The sequence below is a fragment of the Acinonyx jubatus genome, chromosome A1 (assembly GCF_027475565.1).
Source record: "Acinonyx jubatus isolate Ajub_Pintada_27869175 chromosome A1, VMU_Ajub_asm_v1.0, whole genome shotgun sequence".
Lineage (NCBI taxonomy): Eukaryota > Metazoa > Chordata > Mammalia > Carnivora > Felidae > Acinonyx > Acinonyx jubatus.
Genome location: NC_069380.1, coordinates 14,033,548 through 14,059,775, shown reverse-complemented (window position 1 = coordinate 14,059,775; position 26,228 = coordinate 14,033,548). Strand labels below are relative to the sequence as shown.

Genomic DNA, 26,228 nt, shown 5'->3' with positions numbered 1-26,228 from the left:
TTGCAGGGAATTCAGTTAATTTTCCAAATCTTATTTACTAAAGGAAGTCAATACTTAATTGAATATTCTTATTTTGTTTAAAGTCCTGACATATCTTTTATCTAAACATATTTGTCAAAGAACAGATAACTCAGAATTTTCTTGACATCCAGATTACAACAGGACCCCCTGATAAATACCCAATGGTATTTATTGTTGAAGAGATATGAAGCTTCACTTTGATATACACGCAATTGTCCACGTACTTTTATCAAAGTTTAAAATATTTGGTATTTTTTTTTCAAAATAACGTTGCGATCTCACATGACAAGTGTGTGCTGTCTCATCTGACAAATGAAGCAGAGGTTAAGAGTATGGAAGTGACAACAGCTATTTCTCTGTCTCATGCTTTTCAGCCAGCGAGGTCAGAGATTACTAGACCTAGGGCATCAACGCGCATGACTAAGAGAGCTGGTTTACTGAGATAAAAACCTCATCAAAACTGAAATCTTGGGCTCTGATTTCTAGCCACGCCACACTTGTTCGCATGTGGCATCAGGAAAATAAATGGATGGTTATTTATTATTTTCAAGGCCAATGGCAGTTCAACCTAAGCCAAATACCAAGTCACCTGATTATTTCTGAAACCAAGTTTGTTTTGCAAATTGAATGAAGTCATTGCTGTAATTTAAAACACTGAAATCAGGATACTGAATGGAGGAAATTCAAATAATGGTAAATAATTTGACACGCTAGAAATATAAAAATAATATTTGTATATAAAACCTGTTAGTATGGAATATACAGTATTTCAATATACTTTAGTTTTTTCATATAAAATAGAAATGATACTTAGTTTTTTCTTTAGTCACGGGACTTGTGAGGATTTTTAAATTATATATTTAAATTTATATATTTATATATTATAAAATTACATATCTAAATTTAAATTATATATTCCCAGATATACGTATCGATCTGCAAGCATATCACATAATAGCAATCCTTCAATTGTCAGTAAAATATCAATTATAACAATAAAATATGAACTGCAATGATCTTTGGCCACTCTAAAGATGGATACATTGATAAATAATAAATTACTGAAAACATGGAAAAACTGAGTATTTTTATATAACCACTTGTTAAACCCACATTTAGTAGTGTATAAACTCTGCTAGTTTAAAAATTACTAAGGTAATTGCATTCTAAAATTTTATTTGCCTTTAAGAGTACTTTAGAAAAACTTCAGTCTACTAAAGGGTTAGGCACAAGGTAAGAGGGATCTCTCCATGTTGTAAATGAGATGAAAATTAGCGCTCTGTGTTTGGTATTTACTAAAGCTTTAAAAAAAAAGAACCAAAATTATTTGAATGAAATTTTCCTGTAAAAAAAACTTATGTAAGGTTACCATCAGAGACAGCTGACTTATAACAGAGAAGCAGAATTTAATCTGCCACCAAAACCTTACCTCAAACTCTGCATGTTTATGTACATCCTCAGCCCTCTGTCTGTTCAAAATAAACTCAGCTTCATTTGCGACACGAACTATATGGTCCTTCATAGCGTGGCATAGTAATCTAAAAAGGAAGATACCTTTGCAATTATTATTCCTAATATCTTTGGTTAATCTAATTTTTAATAATCAAATTTCAGTATTTGAAATATTAATTATGCATAAAATTTAGTTACATTATGAAATTAACATAGTCAAAATTATAATTCAAAGACATTTGAAATATAGAAATGTACCATAAAACTGTTACAACAATGGCTCTGTTCAATAGTGTATCTTGTGAATGAATGATTCAATTAATTCAATAAAATTAGCTAATGCAAAAAAAAAAATCAAGGTTTTTATTAGTATTTTAAATGGTTAAAACAACAGAATGCCCTATCTTTGAAGGAAATGGTTAAAACAATAGACTTCACTATCTTGGAAGTAAACTTTCACACAAAAGCTAGATAATCATATATTAGGAAACCTATGCACTCAACTTTTTAACAAAGTTATTTGAATATTCAAATTGTTTTCAAAAAGTTTAAGACATATAGTGAAAAGCCTCTCACGATATTACCTCTTGACCTGATTTCCAACCTCATCAGGCACTTGCTGTTGACAGTTTCTTGCATATGGTTTCAGAGGCTTTTAAAAATACATAAGAAAATACAAATGTTCTTTTCCACATCCTTACACCAATATTAGTATATTACAGTCTTTTCTATACCTGGCTTTTCTCACTTAGCAATATATCTGAAGATCCTTCCTTAAGTGGGAGCGCACAGGGAGCCTCTTCATACTTATTTGATAGCATGGAGCAAAGCTTATTTCCAAAGATGGTTGCAACAATATCTCCCATCCCACATACTCTTTTGCAGTGTGATACTGTTATTGCTCCATAGAAAAGAGCAATGTTGGGGCATCTGGGTGGCTCAGTTGGTTAAGCACTCAACTCTTGATTTCAGCTCAGGTCATGACCTCATGGTTTCAGTTCATGAGATCAAGCTTGGCATCAGGCTCTGCGCTAACAGCATGGAGCCTGCTTGGGATTTTCAACCTCCCTCTCTCTCTCAAAGTAAATAAACATTTAAAAATAATTCTTTAAAAATGAAGAGTTTCTGCTCCCCTAGATGTGCCTGGTGACTTCCTGTGACCAACAGAATATAGCAGAAGTGAAGTGTTGTAACTTCTGAGCCTAGGGTATAAGATGCCTTGAAGCTTTTGCCTTTCTTTCTTGGAAACCTGTCTTTTAGAATCTGCTGCAATGCTGAGTGAAGCTCATATACCTGTCTTTTAGAATCTGCTGCAATGCTGAGTGAAGCTCATATTATGTGGAGAGCCTCAAGGAAGAGAAGAGAGGACATTAGGCTCCCAGGCCTAGTTGAACTCCCAGCCCAGAGCCAGCCTCCCAAGTGATTACAGTACCAGACAGCTCCACAGAGTGGTGCAAAGGAACAGCTTAGCTGGGCCCAGTCAATGAGAACAATGAGAGATTAAAAAATGGTTGTTTGTTTAAGCCACATGACGATCATGATGATGATGATGACGAAGGAAGAGAAGAAGGAGGAGGAGGAGGAGAAGAAGAGGAGGAGGAAGAAGATATTGATCATAACAGCTGTCACCAAACCACTTATTGAGAGCTAGGTAATAAAATAGGTAATTTACACATAATACTCAATTCTCACAATAAACCTTGGAGATACATATTATTTTCATTTTTAAACATAAGAAACCAAGGCTCAGAAAAATTAAGTTTTTTGCTTCAGATCATAATTAAAAAAAATAATTCTCCTAATTTTATATTTGCATTGCATCTTCATTAACCAACAATATTTTTTGAAGTAAAACCTGTGTGTTTACTGGTGCTCTCCTCCATTGTGGGCATTCTAACATTAATTCTTTTCATTTTTCCAATTATGAACAGTGATTAGGTCTTTTTACATTCTTTTCTTTTGCAGTAAGCAATTACTGTGTTAAAAATAATCATAGTATATTTGAAGTTAACTCAAATCTTTCCGGTTTTTCTTAAAGGGCAAACTTACAAATTAATGTCTGTTCTTTTACCATTGTCCTTTTAAAATTTAGTTTTAATGGGGTGCCTGGGTGGCTCATTTGGTTGAACGTCTGACTTTGGCTCAGGTCACCATCTTGCAGTTTGTGGGTTCAAGCCTCGCATCGTGATCTGTGCTGACGGCTTGGAGCCTGCTTCAGATTCTGTGTCTCCCTCTCTCTTTGCCCCTCCCCTGCTCGTGCTGCAACTCTCTCTCTCTCAAATAAATAAACATTAAAAATTATTTCTAATTCAGTTCTTACACTCACATTCATTCATTGGTCCAGGTTTTCTCTACCTAGTTTTTAAAAAAATGTTTATTTAGAGTAAATCCTTGGATTGCTAGTAACTTGTTCTACAAGTGTTCTGCAAGATGAGCAAACATTTCTAATAAATTTTAACTTGATAAATGAGTGATGTCTTGCAATAGAAGTAGTAGGTGATGCCAACTGTCACATGATCATAACTGAACCAATGGTTCTTCTCTACCTCTCTCTCTCCCTCTCTCGCTGAGGGATTGTGGGTAATCATGTCCCGTGCTCAGGTGCTCGGTCTCAGGCCATGGTGTTTGGCAGAAATCAGTGATTATTCAGAATGTTGGAAGGTGCCCACCATCGGCACTAGTGTAGTTTTTGTCACTTCAAAACATCTAGGGACAGTCCTTGCTGCTCCATATAAGAGTAAGCTTAGAATGCTTTGCTTCATTCCAGGTCAGGCTGCCTGCAGATATAGACGCTTTCCTCTGTTGCCTTATTGCCAGTTACATTAAATACAGTATATCACAAGAGTTTATTAAAACTGTACTGTGGTAAACATCTGTGTGAGTGTATACAATGGCCCTATGCAGAAAAAGATTCCATTGAGCCAATAGACAGCAGTGATTCCATCAGTGATAGTGAAAGTCGTCCTACACAATAACCCTCCTCTCTCTTTCTCACACCAGTCACAAAGATTTTCAAAGGTAGGGGCAAGTTAATGTTTTATTTTTTCTTTATATTTTTTATTTTCTTTACTATTTTATATTATATTACAGTATTGTAATCATTTCTATATGAATATTTTTGGGTTGTGGAATGAATCATCTGAGTTCCCATTATTTCTTTTGGGGAAATTTACTTTGATATATGAGTGCTTTGGATTACATGCATGTTTCCAGAATGAATTATGCTTGCAAACCAAGATTTTACTGTATTTATTTTTGAGAGCAAGAGCTTGTGCTGTGGGGGAGGGTCAGAGAGAGGTAGGGACAGAGAATCCCACGCAGCTCTGCACTGTCCGTGCAGAGCCCTATGTGGAGCTTGAACTCATGAACCTTGAGATCTTGACCCAAACAGGATGTTTAACTTACTGAGATGCTCAGGTGCCCCTTTTACTTAGATTTTTAGCAACAGTGCTATTCTCAAGATTGCCATTCTTTACTTGCACTGCTCATTAATGAAATGAATTATCATTTTTTTCTTGCTCAATTGTCAAGTTCAATCAGAACAGGACAGATTGAACCTCACTTAATTTTGTATAAACTAAATAGCAAGTTTGTTGTTTTTTCCTTGTTAAATCTCAAATACAGTAACTTTCATTCTCATATACTTAGTGACCTTTTTTTTTTTAATCTCACTTCTAGTCTTAATGAGTGGGAATTCAACAGACCTATCTTGGGTAAGTGCTTCCTTTAATTCCTGGTGATATCAAGGAGGAGTCACTAGAACCGTATTAGCCTCTCATGGGTCTTGGCTTATCCAGATTATTCCAGGCTAGATTCTCTACTTAATTTCTTGTCATAGGCTTAAAATACCAACTGCTTTAGGCATTTGCTCCCAGAGCATTCCTGCTCTTTGAGACAACAGTTTATAGGGAGGAGGAGCAGAACTGGAGAACTCCTAAAACACTTGTAAGACCCATGTTGCTTCAAAGCGTGCACCCTATGTAGGATGTGAGTATTCTTTGCAGAACATAACCTCAGATCACTGAGTAACCCATAGTTCCTTTTCTTGTATAAAATTATTTCACAATATTGTTCCTGAATATGAACTGTCTATGTGGTTTCTCCACACATGTCCCCCTCAAAAATAAAATTTCAAGGAAAGAAATGAACTCTATTAAACACCTTACACATGCTTGGTTCTTTTCATATACTATTTTGGGTAATCCCCAAACAACCATGAGTTGGATATATTATTAGTCCCATTTTATAGTTGAAAGCACCAAAATAAATAACTAATTAAATAAGTTAAGCAATTTGTTTAAGTCCAGGGAACTTCCAGCAACAGAACCAATGTACAACCCAAATCTTTCTGGGTTTGTTATGTGAGGCTGACTCCTGAAATGAAAGATTTTAAGAAAATTAAGTAACTCTTTCTTCACATCTGATACACATATTCCCTTAGGATATCATGGTATAATCTTGGGTATTAATCAACTTGTTATTTATATATTTCTTAGACAACATTAATGTAGACTTTGGGGGAGTTTTAATTCCTATGCTCCTTTTTATAGATTAAGAACAATTACACCACAAGTTTTACATAGTGTGGAAAAAGTTAAGCATTCTGAACAAGGGAACAAAGTTTTAAGTTGCTTAACACTGAAATTTGACTATATTTAGCAGGTAGGCCAAAAATATCAACATTGTGTCAAACACAAAATATTGGATCTTAGGAGCTAGATCAACATCACAACAGGAAATAATCTTAAACGCCCCTATTCACTTTCCCATCCATTGAAATGTGGCTTTAAGATCATCCAACAGTAAACTAGTCACCAAGTCTTGTCGATTTTACCTCAATATATTTTAAACTGTTTTACTCATATACTAACATTGCTTTAATTTAAGCCATTACTTAAGTTCACATAAATCATTATCATTTGGATTACAATGGCTCCCTCATTTTTCTGCCTCCCCCATCTTCCATCTATCTAATACATTTTCCATTTGTCCATCAGTGTTATCTATTCTTAAATTTTTTCAATGCCTACTTATAATAGACAAGAAAATAGTCAAGCTTACTATATAGATGACTGTACACTTTTCTAATCTTGTCTACTGCCTCTTTAACATACTTATTCTATGGTCTAGAAAAAAATCTTTATAGTATCTTTTAATGATAGTTCAGGACCTTTATAAGTGCCATCTCTTCCTGTAAACCCTACCAACCCTTGCGCCCAATAAAGCTAAGAGGCCTCCCAATTTCTCGATGCTGTCATTATAATATTAATCACATTGTTTTGTTTCTTTTTCTTTCTTTTCTTTTTAACAAGACTGGGATGTTCATAAAATGAGGTACAGTGCTTATTCATCTCTAGCCAACATTCATTGACAAGGTACCTGTTATGAAATATAGACTCACCAGTAATATATGGCTAGATGAATAAATGACTGAATGAATACATGAATATGTTATATGAGGAGGGGCAAAGAAGAAATAGAATTTTAATGTAGAGTTTTAATTTAATTTAAGGTAGTTTCTTAATACCAGGAAATTCTATGGTACATTTAGCACAATGTAAATAAAATGAGGTAAATAAAAAATGTTGGATAATTTAGGAGTATCTGTTACAGGATATTTTCTTTCTCAAGTATCTATACAAAACAGGAAATGAATGAAGTGGTCTTCATCTTCTAATGTGAGTCTACTTTCCAAAAGAAACAGAACAAAACGTAATTTGTTCAATCCTACTTATTCCTATTCTAAAGCAGATAGAGTTGTCATGGATACAGGAAAGAAGTCAGGAGACAAAAGAAAGTATTCTATTCCAAATGGAATAGATACCAGAAGAGCAAGTTCTGATATTCTAGGAAGAATCCAATTTTAGGCCGTTTGTTATAATTCAATTATTTGTCTTTGACTTGAGATGAACAGATCCTGAATTTTAAATATAATCTCTATAATTAAAAAAAATCAATGTTTATTTATTTTTGAGAGAGAGACAGAGTCTGAGTGGGGGAGGGGCAGATAGAGGGGAAGACACAGAATCTGAAGGAGGCTCCAGGCTCTGAACTGTCAGTACAGAGCCCGACACGGGGCTCGAATTCACAAACCAAACTGCAAGACCATGACCTGAAGTTGGATGCTTAACCAATTGAGCCACCCAGGTGCCCCAATATAATCTCTGTAATTTGATGAAAGAAAACAAGTCAACAGAAAAGGCAATATGAGAGGTCAGAAAAAATTAGTCTTCCATCATCTATAGGTGAAGAGGGGACAAAAGCAGTTAATATTAAGGTTCCGCCTTTTGTCAGCATTATGAATTTGCGCAAAGAATTTTCCTTGTGTCTGTGTTTCAGTTTCCTGATTAGAAAATGAGGGTGTACTCTTTCCGATATTCTATAAACTGTGGGAAAGAACGCAGGCTCAAACTGTAAGATCAGATTTTTATTTAGCCAAGAAGACAGACTGATTGAAAGTGGAGTGGCCACACAGCATAGGAGCAGAATTCCCTTTGGTGCCAAAATCTTAAGAGAAAGGCATGGAGATTCTGGTGACACTGCAAGGTGGAGTCTGACTGGGTCAGAGAAGTTCAACTGCTTCCTGTGCTATAGGCTTTGAATAGACTATTTAAAAAAATTATAATCTGATTTTTAAATCTAAAATTAATGTTGTTTTTTTCTTTTTTTTTTTTTTTTTTGGAAAATGTTTACAAGCTTTGGCCTCTACTGATTCTTAATTTAGTGCCAACAGTCTTCACTTAATGAAAATAGTAGAATAAATACCATGTTGTTCCTGACAAGTATATCTCTGACTCCAACTCTCCTGCATTAGCCAAAAGTACATTTCCTTTAAGGAGGGAAAATTTGTTAGGAGCATAAGTAAAAGAATATTTGTAAAATGTTTGACATATATTATCCCCTACCTCTACCCCTGCCAAAGAGTACTGCACTTTTCTAAAAGGTACACGTTGATATACTGGTTATTTTATGTTCATTAGAAGGAAAAACAATGGCACATCTTGACATTTGTCTATGAACCCCCACACCAGGCTGTGGTGGGACTTTCAAAGAGATTCTGCATATTTGAATCTAGATTTGGAATTTGGAATATTAGTAGGAGTTGTACTACTCAATCAAACTTTTTTTAATTCTTTTTAAGCAAGACCCAATTTACTCAATTATATACTGATATAATACAAAGATTAGAAAGCTGGGGTACAGTGGGGGGGGGTCTCTGGAGTGGGCTATCCTGAGCCTTTCTATTGCAACGAAAGAAGGAAAGGTGGAAAACAGACACTTAGAGACTTAAAAATCTGTCTTTATGTTGCTGTTAGGAAAAAAAAAATTACATACAATATCAAGTTATTCTCTTAAAACACTAAATCTTTCCCAGAGGATAAAATCTACTAATTATTCATGACTTTGGATCAAATTAATATATGAAAACCTATTATATAAAAATATAATCAGACCTACACTTGTGTCAGATTCACTGGAGGACTGGGGTTTGCTTGGGGAGAACTAGAGACAAGGAAGATAAAGCCTAATGGATAATTTTGGAGTTTGAGATTGATATCGAAGGACTTGATATGAAGAGAGAGAGGCATTAAAGATACAAAGTGGGGTGAGGAGAGGGAATTCACCTTGGTTGAAAACCTACCTCTGCCCCCACCCTCCATCTAATTAACTGTTACGAAAAAGCTTTGGGAATTAAGTAATTGTGTTGGATGAAAACAAGGATCCACAGATAAGCATTTATTTTCTTATCACCTATTTGCAACTTCATATAAGTCTATAACTTCAAATACATAAAAGTGGAATTTTTTCGTAGAAAAATATATTATAATCTACCATGAACCTAAACAGTTATTATACTTCTTAGTACAGGATAGAAAAAAAATGACTTAGCTCATGACCATATTTATGTTTCCAGTTACGGGTAAAGATGGTGATAATTTTACATGGCTCGTAAGATGAATGAATGAAGTGTAACAGTTCTCAAATTTTGGTGTATACTGAAGATCTGATCACTTGCAGAACATATTAAAAAGGGTGGGATAACTCCCATGGAGAGATTCTGATTGCACGGGTCTGACTGAGGTGAGACCCTAGCATCTGTATGTTTAATAAACATCCCTGTGATACTAATGCACATTGACATAGGAGGACCACTGAGTTCATGCAGTGTCCTGAGTTCGTGCAGATGGCAAAGTCTGGATTTCATTTCTCAGCAAGCTTCATTTCTCTTTTTTTATGTGGGGAGCATGGCCCTGCTTAGTTAGTTTCATTTAGTTGTACAGTCCCAAAGTCTATCCCTGAATTAACCAGCTCAGAAACAATATTATTAGAAAGATTACAAAGAGTATACACTAATTCAACATTGTTGGTCACTTCTTAAGAGGAGTCTCCAGGTATTGTAATACTAGTTTCGTCACTAGATTAAGGAAGTCAACTTTTATGGTACACATACAAAGAGAGTAACTTTCCATTTGTTCACAGGCCACAAAGGTCAATTTTTATCAAATCTCCTACTTTTCTTCTTTCCAGTCTCTTCAGTGACTAATTGCTTAGCTATTTACTCTTCTATGCAAAACCAGCTAATACCACTATGAAGGATTTGTATACTTTACTCACCCTATAGTTTAATATGGATTTAGAAAACATTGCTATCAGGGCAGAACATGTTGAAGCTGTTTTAAGACACATAAACTAGGAAATCAGCTTAGAATCGTGACTTTTAAACTGTGTCTCAAAGTAAACTATGAGAAATACACTTCATATCATAACCCTATACACCCATACAGCAAACACTTCAGCAAGCAATATTTACCTATACCCAATTATTTTTTCTATTATTTACTATTTCCTATTTTTGAAAATGCCAACAGCAACCCATTACTTTCATATACTGTTAAGGGCCAAGAAAATAGTTTCAAAAATACTGATCAGAAGACTCCCTCCTTTTAGGGTTAACCCTGGGCCAAATAGTCAAGCTCCTAGCTTAAATTTGTGATTGCAAGTAAACGGCTCAAAGTTATAATGTCCAGGAGAAGGACACCCAATGCTAACGGGAATACAAGGCTGAAAAGCAATGGAACAGGACTTGGTGAAGTGAGAAAAACCAGCTCAAGATCAGAGATGTAGTAGTGACTAAAAGAAAAGGCTTGCTTCAAGCCATTTTATTCTACTTAACTTCTAGTAACAGGAGTAGAGAAACATGGATTGATGGTGTATAAAGACAACTTGGGGGAAAAATCTGGAAGCAAATGAGGCATAACAGCACCAGCGGCCACAGTGATGCCAGGAAAAAATGTGTACTCCAGGAGAGTCTCTGGTTAATTTACCAAGTTCTGTGTGCCCTCAGTGATATGGTTCCTTTACCAAGGGAAAACGGTTGCAAAAGTGTCCCAAATACTATGATTACAAGTCCCAATAAAAGCTTTACCCTTGGCTAAAAATACAACTTCTTATTGTTGAGTCTACCAGTATGAATTCTAAGAACTAGAGAATGATGCAATCTAAAATATATTTCTTTTGGAAAAGAAGGGAGAGAACAAGTAACATTTGGCTTTTATCTTTGCTGTTTCCACTGGTTAGTGATACAATATACTAGGAAGCCTCTGACTAGGTCATGATTACCACCCTATCCTTCCACTTGTGTGCGTATTAGTGTTCTGCGTAAAATGCGATTTAGTCAATGAGGGAGTAGTGACACTATCATATTGAGAACACACAGAAACCCATCAGTGCTCTGGATGGGATGTGTAAGGTACTCTAGTGTCCTCAACCTCCTCCGTCCATAGTCTTCAAAATCCAGCTCAAATGTCACTTAAATAAATAATAATAATAAATAAATGCTCATTTCTTGAGTCCCTATTATGTGTCAGGAACACTGAGTACTGATTACGTACCAGGCTAAGTGCATTATAGGTATCATTTCATTTGATTCTTACCTCATTTGATATCTTATTAGACAAGCATAATTAGCCCCATTACACTGATGAAGAAACTAAGGCTTAGAGAGATTAAGTATCTTGCTCAAAGCCACACAAACAGGCAAATTGTGTTTGACTTGTTTGGGAAATGATCAGCTTAGTATGGCTTCTCCCAGGGCATTCCAGAGAGTGGGATGCAGAGTTAGGCATTCATTCACTTAACAATAATTTACTGGGAGCCTTCTTCGTGGTAGTAAAGGACAATGAAATATGAGGTGACATAGGGGTGCTTTAGGAGTGAATGGAGTGTGCTTGAGTCAGTGTGGGAAGGCAAGGGAGGCCAGATAAGTAAAAGCCTCTCAGGTCATGTTACAGAACTTTATAAGCAATGAAGCACTACTGTAGTTTTTTTTTTTTTTTTTAAGTGAGGTTTATTGAGGTATAACTTACACATAATAAAGTTAATTCTTGTTAAATGCAATTTCATGAGTTTTGACAAATGCATATTTTAGGTAGCCACTGCTACAACCACAACATTTCCATTACCCAAAATGTTCCCTTGTGCTTTTCTCCTGCCATCCATAGCAAGGATCGAACTATTTTCTGTCCCTCTAATTCTGTTTTTTCCATAATGCCCATAAATGCAACCACATAGCATATTTTTTCTGTCTGGCTTCTTTAGCTTCACAAAATACTTAAAAAATGTTTATTTATTAATTGAGAGAGAGAGAGAGAAAGAGAGAGAGAGAGAGAGAGAGAGAGAGACAGAAAGGGAATCCCGAGCAGGCTCCACGCTGTCGGTGCAGAGCCCCATGTGGTGCTTGATTCCAGGAACCTGTGAGATCATGACCTGACCCCAAATCAAGAACCAGACGTTTAAACAACTGAGTCACACAGTTGCCCCTGGGTTCACAAAATACTTTTAAGTTCCATGTATGTGGCGCATATCTGTGGCTTATACCTTTTATTGTTGAGTAGTATTCCCTATAACATTATATAGTAGCTTATCCATTTATCTAGTGGTAGACGTTTGGGTTATTTTCATCTTGGGCTATTATAAATAGAGCTGCTATGAACATTCACATACAGGTCTTAATTTGGACCAATATTTTCATTTCTCTCAAGAAAATATCTAAGTTTGTAATTATTGGGTCAAATGGTTAAGTGGATGTTTAACCTTGTAAGATACTGACAAACTGTTTTTCAAGTGGATGTGCCATTTTGCACTCCCACCAGCAAGGTACAAGGTTCCAGTGGCTCCACATTTTCACCAAGGCTTAGTATTGACAACCTACTGAATTATGTCGATTACAGTATGTGCATAATGCTATCTCACTGTATTTAAAATTGAATTTCCCAAATGAATAATGATGTGGAGCATCTTTTCACGTGCTGATTGGCCATCTGTATACCTTCTTTGTTACTGTGTCTGTTCAAATCATTTGTCTGACTTGTATTGGGTAGTTTGTCTTTTTATTATTGAGCTGTAAGATCTTCTTTCCTCCATTCCATTGCTCTATCTCTCTATCTTTACACCAATCCTCCAACTCTGTTCATTTTTCATTTGTGTTGGCTACTGTTAGTCCTTTGTATTTTCACCGAAGTTTAAAAACTATCTTGTTAATAGCCTGCTGGAATTCTGATTAGGTTTGAGTCTATAGACCAGTTTGGGGAGAACTAAGATCTTAACCATGTTAGGCCCTCTGATTCATGAATACATATTTCTGCATTTATTTATTTTTAATTTTTTTACAGAAATATTTTGTAGTTTTTATCACACAGGTCTTTCACAAATTTTATTAAGTACAACCATAAGTAGTTCATGTTTTTGATAATATTATAATGGTTTTGCTTTATTTAAGCTTCCAATATTTCACATATATTATAACTAAATGTTATTGTAATAGATTTTTGGTTTTTTATGCATGCTGCATGTATTTATAATCGTTTTTTATAATTGATTTTTGAATATTGACCTCATATCATGTGACTTTGCTAATTTCACTTATGACACTATCTTTTTTCAAACATCTTAGAATGTTCTACTCGCCTAATTGAACTGGCTAAGACCTCCAGCCCAATATTGAATAGAAATAGTGAGTGAGAACATCCTTGCAGTGTTTTTGATCTAGAGGGAAAGCATTTAGTCTTTCACCATTACGTAGGATGTTAGCTGTATATTTTCTATAGATAGCACTTATTACATTGAGGGAGTTTGATTTCTAGTTTACTGAGAATTTTATTATGAACATATGTTGAATTTTTCAAATGTTTTTCTTATGAATATTAAAATATCCATACATACGTTTTATTTTTTAATCTGCTGACATTGTATAATTCATTCATAGATATTTTTGAATATTAAATCAACTCTGCATGTTTGGAATATACACCTCTTGCTTATGATACATCTTTTTCATGTATTCCTGGATTTGATTTGCCAACTTTTATTAAAGGTAATATTAATATTGTACCTATGCTTATGGTGGATATTGATCTATAATTTTATTACTTGTAATTGTTATTGTTAATCAGGGTGATGAAATCTCATAAAATGAAGTGTAAAGCATTACCTACTCTTCTATTTTGGGAAGACTTTGAAATTAATTTTATCATTTTTTCTCCTTAAATGTTTGGTAGAAATATTTAACAATTTTAACATCAATCTATTCTTAAGTAAGTCAAGTCTTATTTTTCTTACATTGTGCTAGGAATGAAAAAAATCTAGACCTTGAATAATGGACTGTTTTGAAGTGTGATTCATAAATAGGAGTAGTGCTTTTTTAAAAAAATATGTAAACATTTATATATGCAAATATAAACAAATGACTTTTTCTTATTACTCTTCTATCTCAGACTGCGACTCTTTAAGATAGTCATATTATAAAGGAAGTATCCTGGTTTTTCAAACGTTGGTCTCTACAACAGTAACTAACATGAAAAATAATCAGCCTATATACTTAATGCTTCTATTTCCCTAGCACCTTAGGAAGAGCTTCTAGACTAAAATCTATAGCCCAGGCCATGGCTCTACTCCGGTCTTACCTGGGTTGCTCATTCTATTCCTTCACCTCACTTCTCACCTTTAGCTTATGCTTGGACTGGCCATACACATTGCACCTTTATGTTAGCGCAGGCCCTCTGGCAACACGTTAGCTCACTTTTACCCATATCTTTTATTTAAACAATATACGAGCTATAAATGCCAATTCTCAGCTCCTCTGTTGCCAAGTTATGTCAAAAATAGAAACCAGTGATATCAGAATGGTATAGAAACTGAATCCAAGTTTTCTAATAAAGATATGGATCATCTGAATCTTGACTGGCATTTGCCTGCAATAAGTAAGCTAAGAAGAGCAACAAAAAAATTAATGTCTCTAGAAGAAATACGAAACAACAGGAAATAAGATATATAAATGACTATACCAAAAAATTGTCACTCTTGCCTTTTTTTTTGGTCTTAATAAAAATAATATAAATTAGAAGTGTTTTATGAATTATTACTTAACTCTCACCAAAATTAAAATAATCCTCTGTAGGAGGAAAGTATATTTAAAGTCGTCCTCATAAAAGAAAAAGAATCTCAATACACACACACACGAGATATATTTTAAACATAGTTAAAAATGCAATTCAAATAAAATTTATGATAACCAAATTCTGAAATATATTTTCTTATTCCTTGAAATCTAGCCATTATTAGATAGGACTTGCTAATCTTAGTTTTAGGTAAATAACATTTTATTTATAATCAATGTCTAAAGCTAAGTCTATAAATTAGCAATACTGTTTAAGATCTATACAATTAATTTTGTAAAAGTACAAGATTTTTTTTTACCTCATTCATTTACAAAACTCGCACATTTAATAACTTACCACATGTGTAAAATGAATAACGGAGTAGTAAAGAAAAAAGGTTTAGATTAGGTGGGGAGCTTCTGTTTTCCAGAAGTTTTCAGGGATTCTTGGTTCAAAATTAAACCGGAATCTCAACTCTAAGAAAAAAAGTTTCTTACCTTAAAGTTTTGGAAGTTACTCTTTATTTAATACACTTTTTGCCAAATCAAACACACAAAACGAATAGATAAACCAAAGCTTATTGGCTTAATTATTAAATAACAGTTGTTAAAATAAAGAAGATATTCAAGTTGGGGCTATATAATCACTAAGGAATTATGCTTAGATGCAATATGCTTTTCCTCTTTAAAACCAAAGAAATGTAAGCTATATATTTTTCACTATTCTAAAGAACAAAATAAAATTGGAATCTTATGAATCTTATGTTAAATTCGGTACTAACTACAAATACACACTGCTTTGTATGCATACTAATTAATTATATCCTAAATGCTTTCAAAAGAGTGATAAACGTTTATCTTAGGCAAATGATTAATTTATTTCAAAGGATACTCAAATTCCATAATTTAAAAAAGTCTTTATTTGCTTTATAGTTCAATTCATATTTTAATAATTTAAAATCCAATTATTATTGCCAAGATATTATAGGCAATTTTACATCCCATTAACCTTGCTTTGTTTTAATTATAAAGATCCTTTGTTAGATTCCTTTAAATGATCCAGTTTATAATTTCAGTCTGTCCTAGGGAGTACTTTAATTCAGCTGCACATTCATCAACTGTTTTTGTCCTGTTAATTGTAGACAACTGCACAATTGCTTTCTCCGGCTATGATTGATGAATTATATTCACGGGTATAGCTGTTAAGCAGGATCAACATTTATAACAATTTCAACTGAAAGATTTTTAACTTCATTCCCACAAGGACAAATTAAAGACTGATATTCTAACGACCAAGAGAAAGTGTTTTTTATATGCTTTATTTTAAACTATTAGAGAAAGTTAAGAAAAATGCTGTATGTCTGCGCAAATGAGATAGAAGAGTGTATAAAGAGTCTAATTTGTGCTTAGCACATAGTAGGGCCTCAACAAATAGAAGCCTATCTGTTTATCTAACAGAGTAATGTGTCTTCACTGTAACTACATCCTAACTATCCAAATATGATATATAAACACATATTTTTATTTTATTTTATTTTTTAGTTTTTTTATTTTTTATCGTATTTTGTTTTATTTTATTTAATTATTATTTTTTAAAATATGAAACAGGAACCCTCTTGCACTGTTGGTGGGAATGCAAACTGGTGCAGCCACTCTGGAAAACAGTGTGGAGGTTCCTCAAAAAGTATATACATATTTTTAAATGTTTATTTTATTTTTGAGAGAGAGAGCCCAAGCAGGAGAGATGCAGAGAGAGAGGGAGACGGAGGATTGGAAGCGGGCTCCGTGCTGACAGCAGCAAATCTGATGCGGGGCCTGAACTCACGAATGGTGAAATCATGACCTGAGTTGAAGTCGGATGCTCAACCGACGGAGCCACCCATATGCCCCTATATATGATATTTTCTTAAAATCTGGAACTCCCAAGTTCAAATTTATGAAAGAGAAAGGTCTAAAGTGAAAAGAAACGAGGTAAACTGAAGGTGAGAGTCAGTAAAATTCTAAATATATAAGCAATGACAACAACAAAACTTCCATTTTTAAAAGCCTATATTGCAGCAGTTATAATAAATGTCATATATTATTTCCAACATTCAGAGAAAAGGGGCAAGAAAGATGTTCCAAAAAATACCCTCACTACCCAAAAAACCCATCTGCAGCAACCACTCTATCTTTCCCCTTCTTGGCCAAACTCCTCGGAGTTGTGTGTACTTGCTGACCATGCTCACATCCCACTCACTCCTCAGCTCAAAACAACCTAGGTCCTGACCCCAGTACTCTAGTTAAGTGACTGCTTTCTCAGAAGTCATTCCCTTAATTATCTGCTCCCACAGTACCCTCTACTCTGGCATATTTATTATATCAGTAATTAGAAGACTGCTGTCCCCACTGGACTGTAAGCTCTCTTACAGCTGGGCCTGGGTCTCTACGCAGCATCCTTAGCACACAAGTACTCACTGGTGTATGTGTGGGTGAAACCAACACGACCATCTTGTCACTGAATCCAGTGGACCCTCTCATCCTAACTTAAAAACCCTCTTGCTGGGGTGCCTGGGTGGCTCAGCAGTTAAAGGGCAGACTCTTGGTTTCAGCTCAGATCATGATTTCATGGTTCGTGGGTTCAAGCCCCATGTCAAGCCCTGTGCTGATGGTGTGGAGCCTACTTGGGATTCTTTCTCTCTCTGTCTCTCTCTCTCTCCCTCTCTTTTCGTTCTCTCTCCCTCTCTCTCAAAATAAATTAAAAATTTAAAAAAAACCTCTTTTGTTGACTCCTCATTGCTTCTCAAACATTCTACTCACCATTCTTTTCTTAATTCCTTCAATAAATATTTGTGATTGTGAACTATGTGCTAGGTATTTTTCCAGAAACCAGGAATGTATCACTGAAGAAGACACAAATTCTTAAGGCCAAGTACATTTTGGTAAAGAAGACGGACGTAAAGAATGAAAATAATTTGAGATGGTGTTACTAAATGTTAAAACAAAATCATATGACGGAAGTGTGGTAACTCAATAAGATGGTTAAGGGAGCCTCTCTGAGGGGGTGACATTTAAGCTGATTCCTAAATGACAAAAACAGCCAATCACGTACAGCTGTGGGTAAAGAGGATTCCCAGCAGAAACAGCAGCAAAAAGCATGGCATCATGTTCTCTGCTCCTTCCGCACAGGTTCCCCAAGCATCACATCTGTATCCTTATCTACCATTTACCATATAAGCTCAGGACTCCTAAATCCAAATCCCCATTCTACCTGTCTCTTTGGAGATGCAAATTCAAGATGTCTATCCAACATTTCCACTCAGAAATTTCACAGATGCTACAAAATCAGTGTAACCAAAAGTGAAACGATGTCCCACCCAACCCATATTCTTCCTTCTCTACTGTTCCAAGTAAACTATACTTACAGTATAAACCATCCAGCTATTAAAGCCAGCAATCAAGTTATGTTTGATCCCTTCTTTTCCCTCTTACAATCTAATCTATCAGCATTTCTCTAGACTTAATTTCCAAAGGATACTTTAAATGTGTCCACTTCTTCCTTCCTCATAGCCACTATTAGTCAGTCTATGATACCAGCATCTGAAACAAGATTTCTGAATCTCAGATTAGTTTCAATCCGGAGTCCACTTGCTACACTGTAGATTATGCCTAGCTCTCTTTAATTATATCATAGCACCCTTAGCATAGCTTATAAACCCTTCATGGCATGACCCTTGCCGGCCACCCTTGCCAAGATGCGATGACCTTGCCTATGTGGCTGGTACACAACAGGCACTTACCTAGCTTTTGGCTGATTAAAAAGAGCTGTCCAGCAACATGTCTTACTATCTCTTGCCTCCAGGCTTTGGTATCAAATTATTCCCTTGGTCCAGAATTTCATTCCTCTTTTTTTTCTTCTTTTATCTAGCCATGTTCTAACCATCTCTCAGTTTTCAATGGCATCTTTGGCATTCTAGTTGTATACACTTTTTATTTTGAACCTCCTGTTGTTGGTTTTTTTTTTTTTATAGAGTATTTTTAGAGTAATTTTAGGTTCACACCAACCTTGAGCAGAAGATACAGAGAATGCCCAAATATCCCCTCCCCACACACATATCTCCTTCATTACCACCATTCCCTACCAGAGTGGTACATTTGTCACAAATGATGAACTTACATTAAGACATCCTTATCACCTAAGGTCCATAGTTTACATCTTGGTGTTGTAGCTTCTATGAGTTTCGACAAATGTATAATGACATGTATCCACTATTAGAGTATCAAGCAGACTGGATTCACCGGCCTAAAAATCTTCTGTGCTCTGCCTATTTATTTATGCCTTCCTCTTCCCTAACTCCTGGCAACTACTAATCTTTTTACTCTCTCCTTAGAGACATATATAGTCATATAGTTGAAATCATATAGTATGAAGCCTTTTCAGATTGCTTCTTCCAGTTCGTATTATGCAATTAAAGTTTCTCCATATCTTTTCATGGCTCGACAGCTCATTTCTTGTCTCATTTATTTTTTCACTAAAAAATAAATATCCCATTGTCTGGATGTACCACATAAATATACGGGTATCTGTTTATCCCTTCATCTACTAAAGACATGTTGGTTGCTTCCCAATTTTGGCAATTATGCATAAAGAGGCTAGAAATATCTGTGTGAATGTTTTTATGTAAACATGTTTTCAACTCTTTTGAGTAGATACAAGGGAGAATGACTGCTGGATCTACAGTAAGAATATGTTTAGTTTTATAAAAAAAAAACAAAAAAACAAAAAAACAAAAAAACAAACAAAAAACACTACCCACATGTTTTGCAATGTGGCTATACCGTTGTGTATTCTCACCACCAATGAATGAGAGTTCCTGCTGCTCCACATCCTTGTCAGCATTTGGTGGTGTCAGTGTTTCAGATTTTGGCCATTCTAAAAGGTATGTAGTACTATTCACTGTTGTTTTGATTTGCATTTCCCTGACGATGACAGGCATCTTTTTCTAAGCTTATTTGCCATATGTAGATATTCTTTGGTGAGGTGTCTGTTAATGTCTTTGGCTCATTTTTTTAACCGGATTGTTTATTTTCTTATTGTAGAGTTTTAAGAATTCTTTGCTATTTTAGATAACAATCCTTTATCAGAAGTATCTTTTGTAAATATTTTCTCCCAGTCCATGGCTTGTCTTTTCACATTCTCTTGACATTGACTTTAACAGAAGTTTTTAATTGTTTTTAAATGTTTATTTATTTTTGAGAGAGAGTGAGTGAGCATACAAGAAAGTGGGGGAGGGGCACACAGAGGGGGACAAAGAATTCAAAGTGGGCTCTGTGTTGATGGCAGACAGCCTGATGTAGTGTTTGAACTCATGAACCACGAGATCATGACCTGAGCCAAAGTCGGACACTTAACCGACTGAGCCACCCAGGCACCCCCAGAAGTTTTCAATTTTAATGAAGTCCAGATTGTCAACTCTTTCTTTCATGGATCATGTCTTTGGTATTGTATTTAAGAAGTCATCACCAAATGCAAGGTCATCTAGATTTTCTCCTATGTTATCTTCTACGGGTTTTATACTTCTGCATTTTACATTCAGATCTCTGATCTACTTTGAGTGATTTTTATGAAGGGTATAAAGTCTGTGTCTAGATTTATTATTATTTTTTTGCATGTGGATGTCCAGCACCGTTCGTTGAAAAGGCTATCTTTGTTCTATTGTATTTGCTTTTCTTTGATACATTGTTTGAAAACCCTGATAGTCCTACCACCTGGGGAATACACCCCTTCAGTCTAGATTAGATGCCTTGTCTTTTACTTGTATTCATACCTATATCACCTCTATCACAGCACCCTTGTAATACTGTGTGTATTCCTCTAATATTTGTCTCTCCCCCAAAATTCAGAACCATGTTTGTATCATTTACTTCTCTATTCCCATCTCCATAATAGTATTTGTATGTAGTACAGGCACTGAATTGACTTTTGCTGTATCAATGTACACATGATCTGTTCTTTCATATTTATAGCTAGTCATGTTTCAATTTTTGTTTCAAAATCCTCTTTATTGGAGGAATAATTAGTATGAAAAATGAAAACAAATTCTAGAATGACACAAAGAACATTATGATGGGCATTTGGAAGGTTTTCAGGGACTAAAATTTAAAAAAATTATAACTGCTTTCTATAAATCTCTTTTCCTAAAACAAAACAAAACGAATTCCAAACTCTACCCCTGAGAAATAAAACAGTATCAGAAGCTAAAACCTCTGATATGAGCAAATTTTCCACTCTTTCCTTTCCTAAGACAATAACTATAATCTTAAGTGAGGAAGATCCAATTATATTAAGTCTTCAGAGTTACTGATGACAAGATAATTTTTGTTTTTTACTTCACAGTTGAAACAAATTGGCAAAATTAGCATGTGTGTGATTTGAGAGATTTCTATAACTAAAATGAAAATGAATAGTCTGGGCAAATTTTCGTTTTTATATGTTTTTCATTGCCTTAGGATGGATAATAATTATTATCAATTCTCATCACAACCAAGTTTTATAAGAACTAAGTATGTTATTATTATGTAAAATTAGTATTTATGTTATAAAAGAAAACTGGTATTTTCCTGTATCTTTTGCTTTGCAATAAATGTAAAATTTATTTTAACTTCTAGAGTTGTATTACTATGACTAAAAATAATTTAGTCATGGAAAATGTAAACGAGAAATATAAAATAAGATAAATTACTATAAAAAGAGGTTATGTCTCTAATTATAATAAACTGATGAGAAAAAACTAATACTAAAAAAGTAATACTAAAAAATGCTAAAAAAGTGCATTGAAGTTAATCTCTTTTTTTTTTTGAACGAGAGACGGAGCATGAGCTGGGGAGAAGGGGAGAGGGAGAAAGAAGGGAGAAAGAGAATCTAAAGCAGGCTCCATGCTGAGTGTGCAGCCTGACACAGGGCTTGATTCTATGACCCTGGGATCATGACCTGAGCCGAAATCAAGAGTCAGATGCTCAACCGACTAAGCCACCCAGGTGTCCCTAGTTAATTTTTTAAATGGGTTTCTACAGCATATATAAATTAATTTTCAAGGAATATCTTGTCAAATATCCTTTCATGACACCTCCTTTGATAAAGAGAAGTTTTATATACAGTAAGTGTTATCCCCTTATCATCAATTTAATTAAATCCAGTTTCAAATAAGAAATAAATAGATTATGCCAAATATTCAGTCACTATTTTCCAATGAATATATTATATCATAGAAAAGAATTGTAAAGGATGCAGGTCTTTGGCTGACAGAAGCTATACATGTCAAACTGGTGACAGTTACATCTATCTTCATGTACCCACTGCCAATAAAGTATTGGAAAAATCACAGTGAACAACTGTTTATCATAAAGTGATGAGTACAATGATGGGCTCAAACATGAATTTACTTACAGCTTCATTTTAACAATGGTACATATAAATTCCTGACCTGACTGTGCTTCTTCCCATAATTAATATCCTTCCCATTTTCAGTTGGATATCGGACAACATGATATGTTCAGATAAAACTCCTTCACATGAACGGAGATGGGCTGCGGGAGTGAATGCCGAGCATGGCTTTCAAAACAGATGGAGTGGCAGATGGGCTTGCCGAGCGGCTCACTCGATCTGTGTTACACAACTTTTCTACCCAGTTAAGATGAGGCTCCATCTCACAAAAGCCTTAGAAAGTCTGTTCCTTTATTTCATACATGCTTTCCCCTACCCCAAAATAAATGATTAGTATCTTAAACTTTGTTCCTTTGAAGATTAATTACCTGTATGATAAATTATTTAACTAAAATATATTTTCTTACCCATTTTTAGAACAGATGGTAGGAGAGCAGTCGCCTAGTGGAATAAAATGTACACAGACGAATTATCTAAAAACTGTAAAATTAATTACCTTCCTTCATTGATGAGTTCAATAAATGCAAGCCCTGCATTCTTCTGAATAGAATTTTGCCATTCCTAAAAGGAGAAACCAAACCAAGTATAAGAAAAATGAGCACGTAAACAAAATCAGAACTATATACAACATATTTAAATTGATCAGGAGATTAAATGTTCTATTTACACGTGCATTCCAAGTGACTGAAAAGTACAGAGGGGAAAAGTTTACAAATGAATTCTTTTGAATTTGTAAAAAAACAAAAAAAAAAGGAGAAAACATTAATACTATATCCAAATGTAATCTCTCCTTGCTGATCTAGATGAGAACATATTTGTGAATTTGGTAGTTCCACAGTGTAATCATTATAAATTTCTGATTGTTATACAGTGTTTCTGGATTAGGAAAGTATATTGCTTACTTTATACTCTTCCTATGACATATTTAGAATATGCTTTAACCAATTTTTTTTTCAATGGATCCTGGTTTAGTCGACTGATTTTTTTTTTTTTTTTTGCTTTTCATATAGCTGGAAAATTGCAACTTTTTTGGATTAAAAGTAATATCCTTTTCAACAGTACTGTAAATAAACACTTCGTTAATACATTTTATATAAAAAAAAAACCTACTGACCATTCACATCACTCATCTAGCCAGATTTTCTAGCCAGATTTTTCTGCATGATTTTCCTACTACTAAAGTGCTACACACCGAGGTAGTCACCTGTCTCCCCACAAATTCAGCTTCACATAAAGCAGTCTTTATGTCAGCCCTTCTCTCTACTCTTCATCACACTGCCTTTTTAGAGCTTTGCACCCATGCTGGGGAAAAAATGCGGTCCCCCAACATAGACGCTTGCTGTATAAGTATTTTCTGATGTAAGTCAATCTGTGAGGAATTAAAGAAGAACACATCATGAACCTACATTTCCCCAGGAGAGAGAATCAACAACTTGGGATATGGAAGCCTGGGGACTATAATGATCTTATAAAGATCTAAATGGCTCTATGGTTGGCTACGTGGTTTTAGCAAAGCCACTGTATTTTAGCTATCATACATAACCTTTAGCAAAAATTCACCTAAATGATAAGACCACTATTGCACTTTACAGAGCTTGTTAAAACTTTCCAATCATTTCTATTGTGAACAATTACAGGGAACTCTTTTTGCTATGTTTTAATAAGATGTCTTCTTCTACCATCATCCTTTTATGTATTTTGTATATTCCCGTTACATATACTATATTTATTGCAAGCCGATATCCCACAAAATGTGGAAATTTCTCAGGAATACTTGACATTTATTGTGGCATTAGCTTAAAGGGAAAACTGATTCTTATATAGCGAGAACCATGACACTCCGAAGAATAAATTCTTACAGACAACTTCTTAAACATGATTTTCTTTATGACACTGTTTGTACACCAAGGCTCTTTTATCAGCATAAACTTTAATATGCATGGGACTTTTCAAGAAGATATTTCAAAGTACATATTCAGGTATTACATATGCATCCCAAATTATACTGTGTCTAAAAGATCACAGAGTAAAATGTTTTAAAAACTCTGTTCAGATCAAAGATCAAACAAAAAATATCTGTGAGACGCCTCAGCCCATGAGACACTAATCTGCAATCTTTGATAGAGGAGCAGCACAAATAAGTCTTAGCCAAGTTAAGGATATTAGAATTTAAAGGATGAAGAAAGACACTGAAAATATATCACTGCAAGGCTTCATGCAAGAAATATGTTTTAGAAGAGTAATTTGACATTTTTGAGGAAGAGAAAGTGGTAGAAGACTGTTTTATGTGACTTTCCGGAAGAGAAGCAATAGAGGCCTACACTGGTACTTCGAACAGGTGAATGGAAAACAAGAGACATTACAAAGAAGAGATGCCAGGGCTGGATAAGTAACTGGATTTAACGGCTAAAGTAACAACGTGGAAGAATATAAGGTTTAAGTGTTTAACATGAATGGCAGGAAGAATGGTGGCATTCTCATGAAAATATCTGAGAATGGAACACATTTGAGGAAAACCATAGGATTGCTTAAGTTTATATTTGTTGGATTGAGAATCATGATGGCATATCAAATAGTATGTGGAATTTGAGATTATTTACATGAAAATATTAAGGCAAACCAGAGGCACGTCTCTAAAGAAGAATCAACAGAAAGAGGATCAAAAGACCTAGGCTGAGTTTTGGGAATCATTCGCATTTCTAAAATGAAAAAGGGGAGAGAGAAGCAAACCATGAGACTCTTTAAAAAAAATGTTTATTTATTTATTTTGAGAGAGGGAGAGAGCAAGTGTGAGTGAGGGAGGGAGGGGCAGAGAGAGGGGGAAAGAGAGAATCCCAAGCAGGCTCAGCACGTAGCCTGATGCAGGGCTGAATCCCACATCTATGAGATCATGACCTGAGCCAAAATCAAGAGTTGGATGCCCAACCGACTGAGCCATGCAGGCGCCCCAACAAACCCTAAGAGACTCTTAACTAGAGAGAACAAACTGAGGGTTGATGGAGGGAGGTGGGTGTGGGGGTGAGTTACATAGGTGTTGGGTATTAAGGAGGGCACTTGTGATGAGCACTGACTGTTGTATGTAAGTGATGAATCACTAAATTCTACTTCTGAAACCAATTTTACCATATGTTAAGTAGCTAGAATATAAATAAAAACTTCAAATAAAAAACAGAAAAATAAGCAGTTAACAGAGATAAGAAAAGATCTAACAAAATTTAGGAATAGTAGCAAAGTTATTATAGCACTATTTAAAAGAAAATAATTCACTGGTTGCATTGGCTCAACGAAACAAAAAGATACAAACAAGACCCTTTAATCACTAACATCATTCTCCTTTTGATGACCAAGAATTTAAGTTTTATTGCACGTGACTTGTAAAACGCAAAATACAGCACGCCCCAAAGTATATGCAATATAAATTGAAAAGTAGAAAAGACAAAAAGATGCCATCCCAAGGGAGGGGATGGAAAGCGAGAGCTGGCGCTGGCTGTAGCCCGGGGCTGGCACGGGAGTTGGAGCCTACGCGGGCTCTCCCTCTGGAGCTGACTCTATCTGTGATGCCAGTGGTGGTATGGTACCAGAGTTGGCACTCGGTGTGGAGCTAGATCCAGCTCTAGAGCCGATGCTCAGACTGCAGTGAGAGAGCTGGTTGTTGGACTGGCTCTAGTTCTGGGCTGACTCTAAGTCTCGCACTGTTGCCAGACCTGGTGTGAAAACTGGTGATGCAGAGGACTCCGGAGCTGGAGTTGCTCGTGACTCTGGAGCTAGAGCCGGAACTGGCGTGAAGTGCGGAGTGGGAGCAAGAGCTCCTGTTGGAGCTGGCTGTAGCTCGGCAGCCAGCCCTAGCTCTACCACTGCACCTGGTGCAGACGCTGGCTGTGGCTCCAGAGCCGCCGC

General features: G+C 35.3%; 1 protein-coding gene across 11 annotated transcripts in view; it reads right to left on the bottom strand.

The window, feature by feature from the left end:
* The window catches only part of NBEA (neurobeachin), a 676,718-nt gene that overhangs the window by 309,764 nt on the left and 340,726 nt on the right, over positions 1–26,228 (bottom strand). For all 11 annotated transcript variants that reach the window (XM_053214308.1, XM_053214315.1, XM_053214324.1 and 8 more), the window contains 2 exons: positions 22,828–22,892; positions 1,451–1,559 (listed from right to left, as the gene is read on the bottom strand). In XM_053214308.1, coding sequence (XP_053070283.1) covers positions 1,451–1,559; positions 22,828–22,892 — 174 coding nt within the window. The remainder of the gene's footprint in view (positions 1–1,450; positions 1,560–22,827; positions 22,893–26,228) is intronic.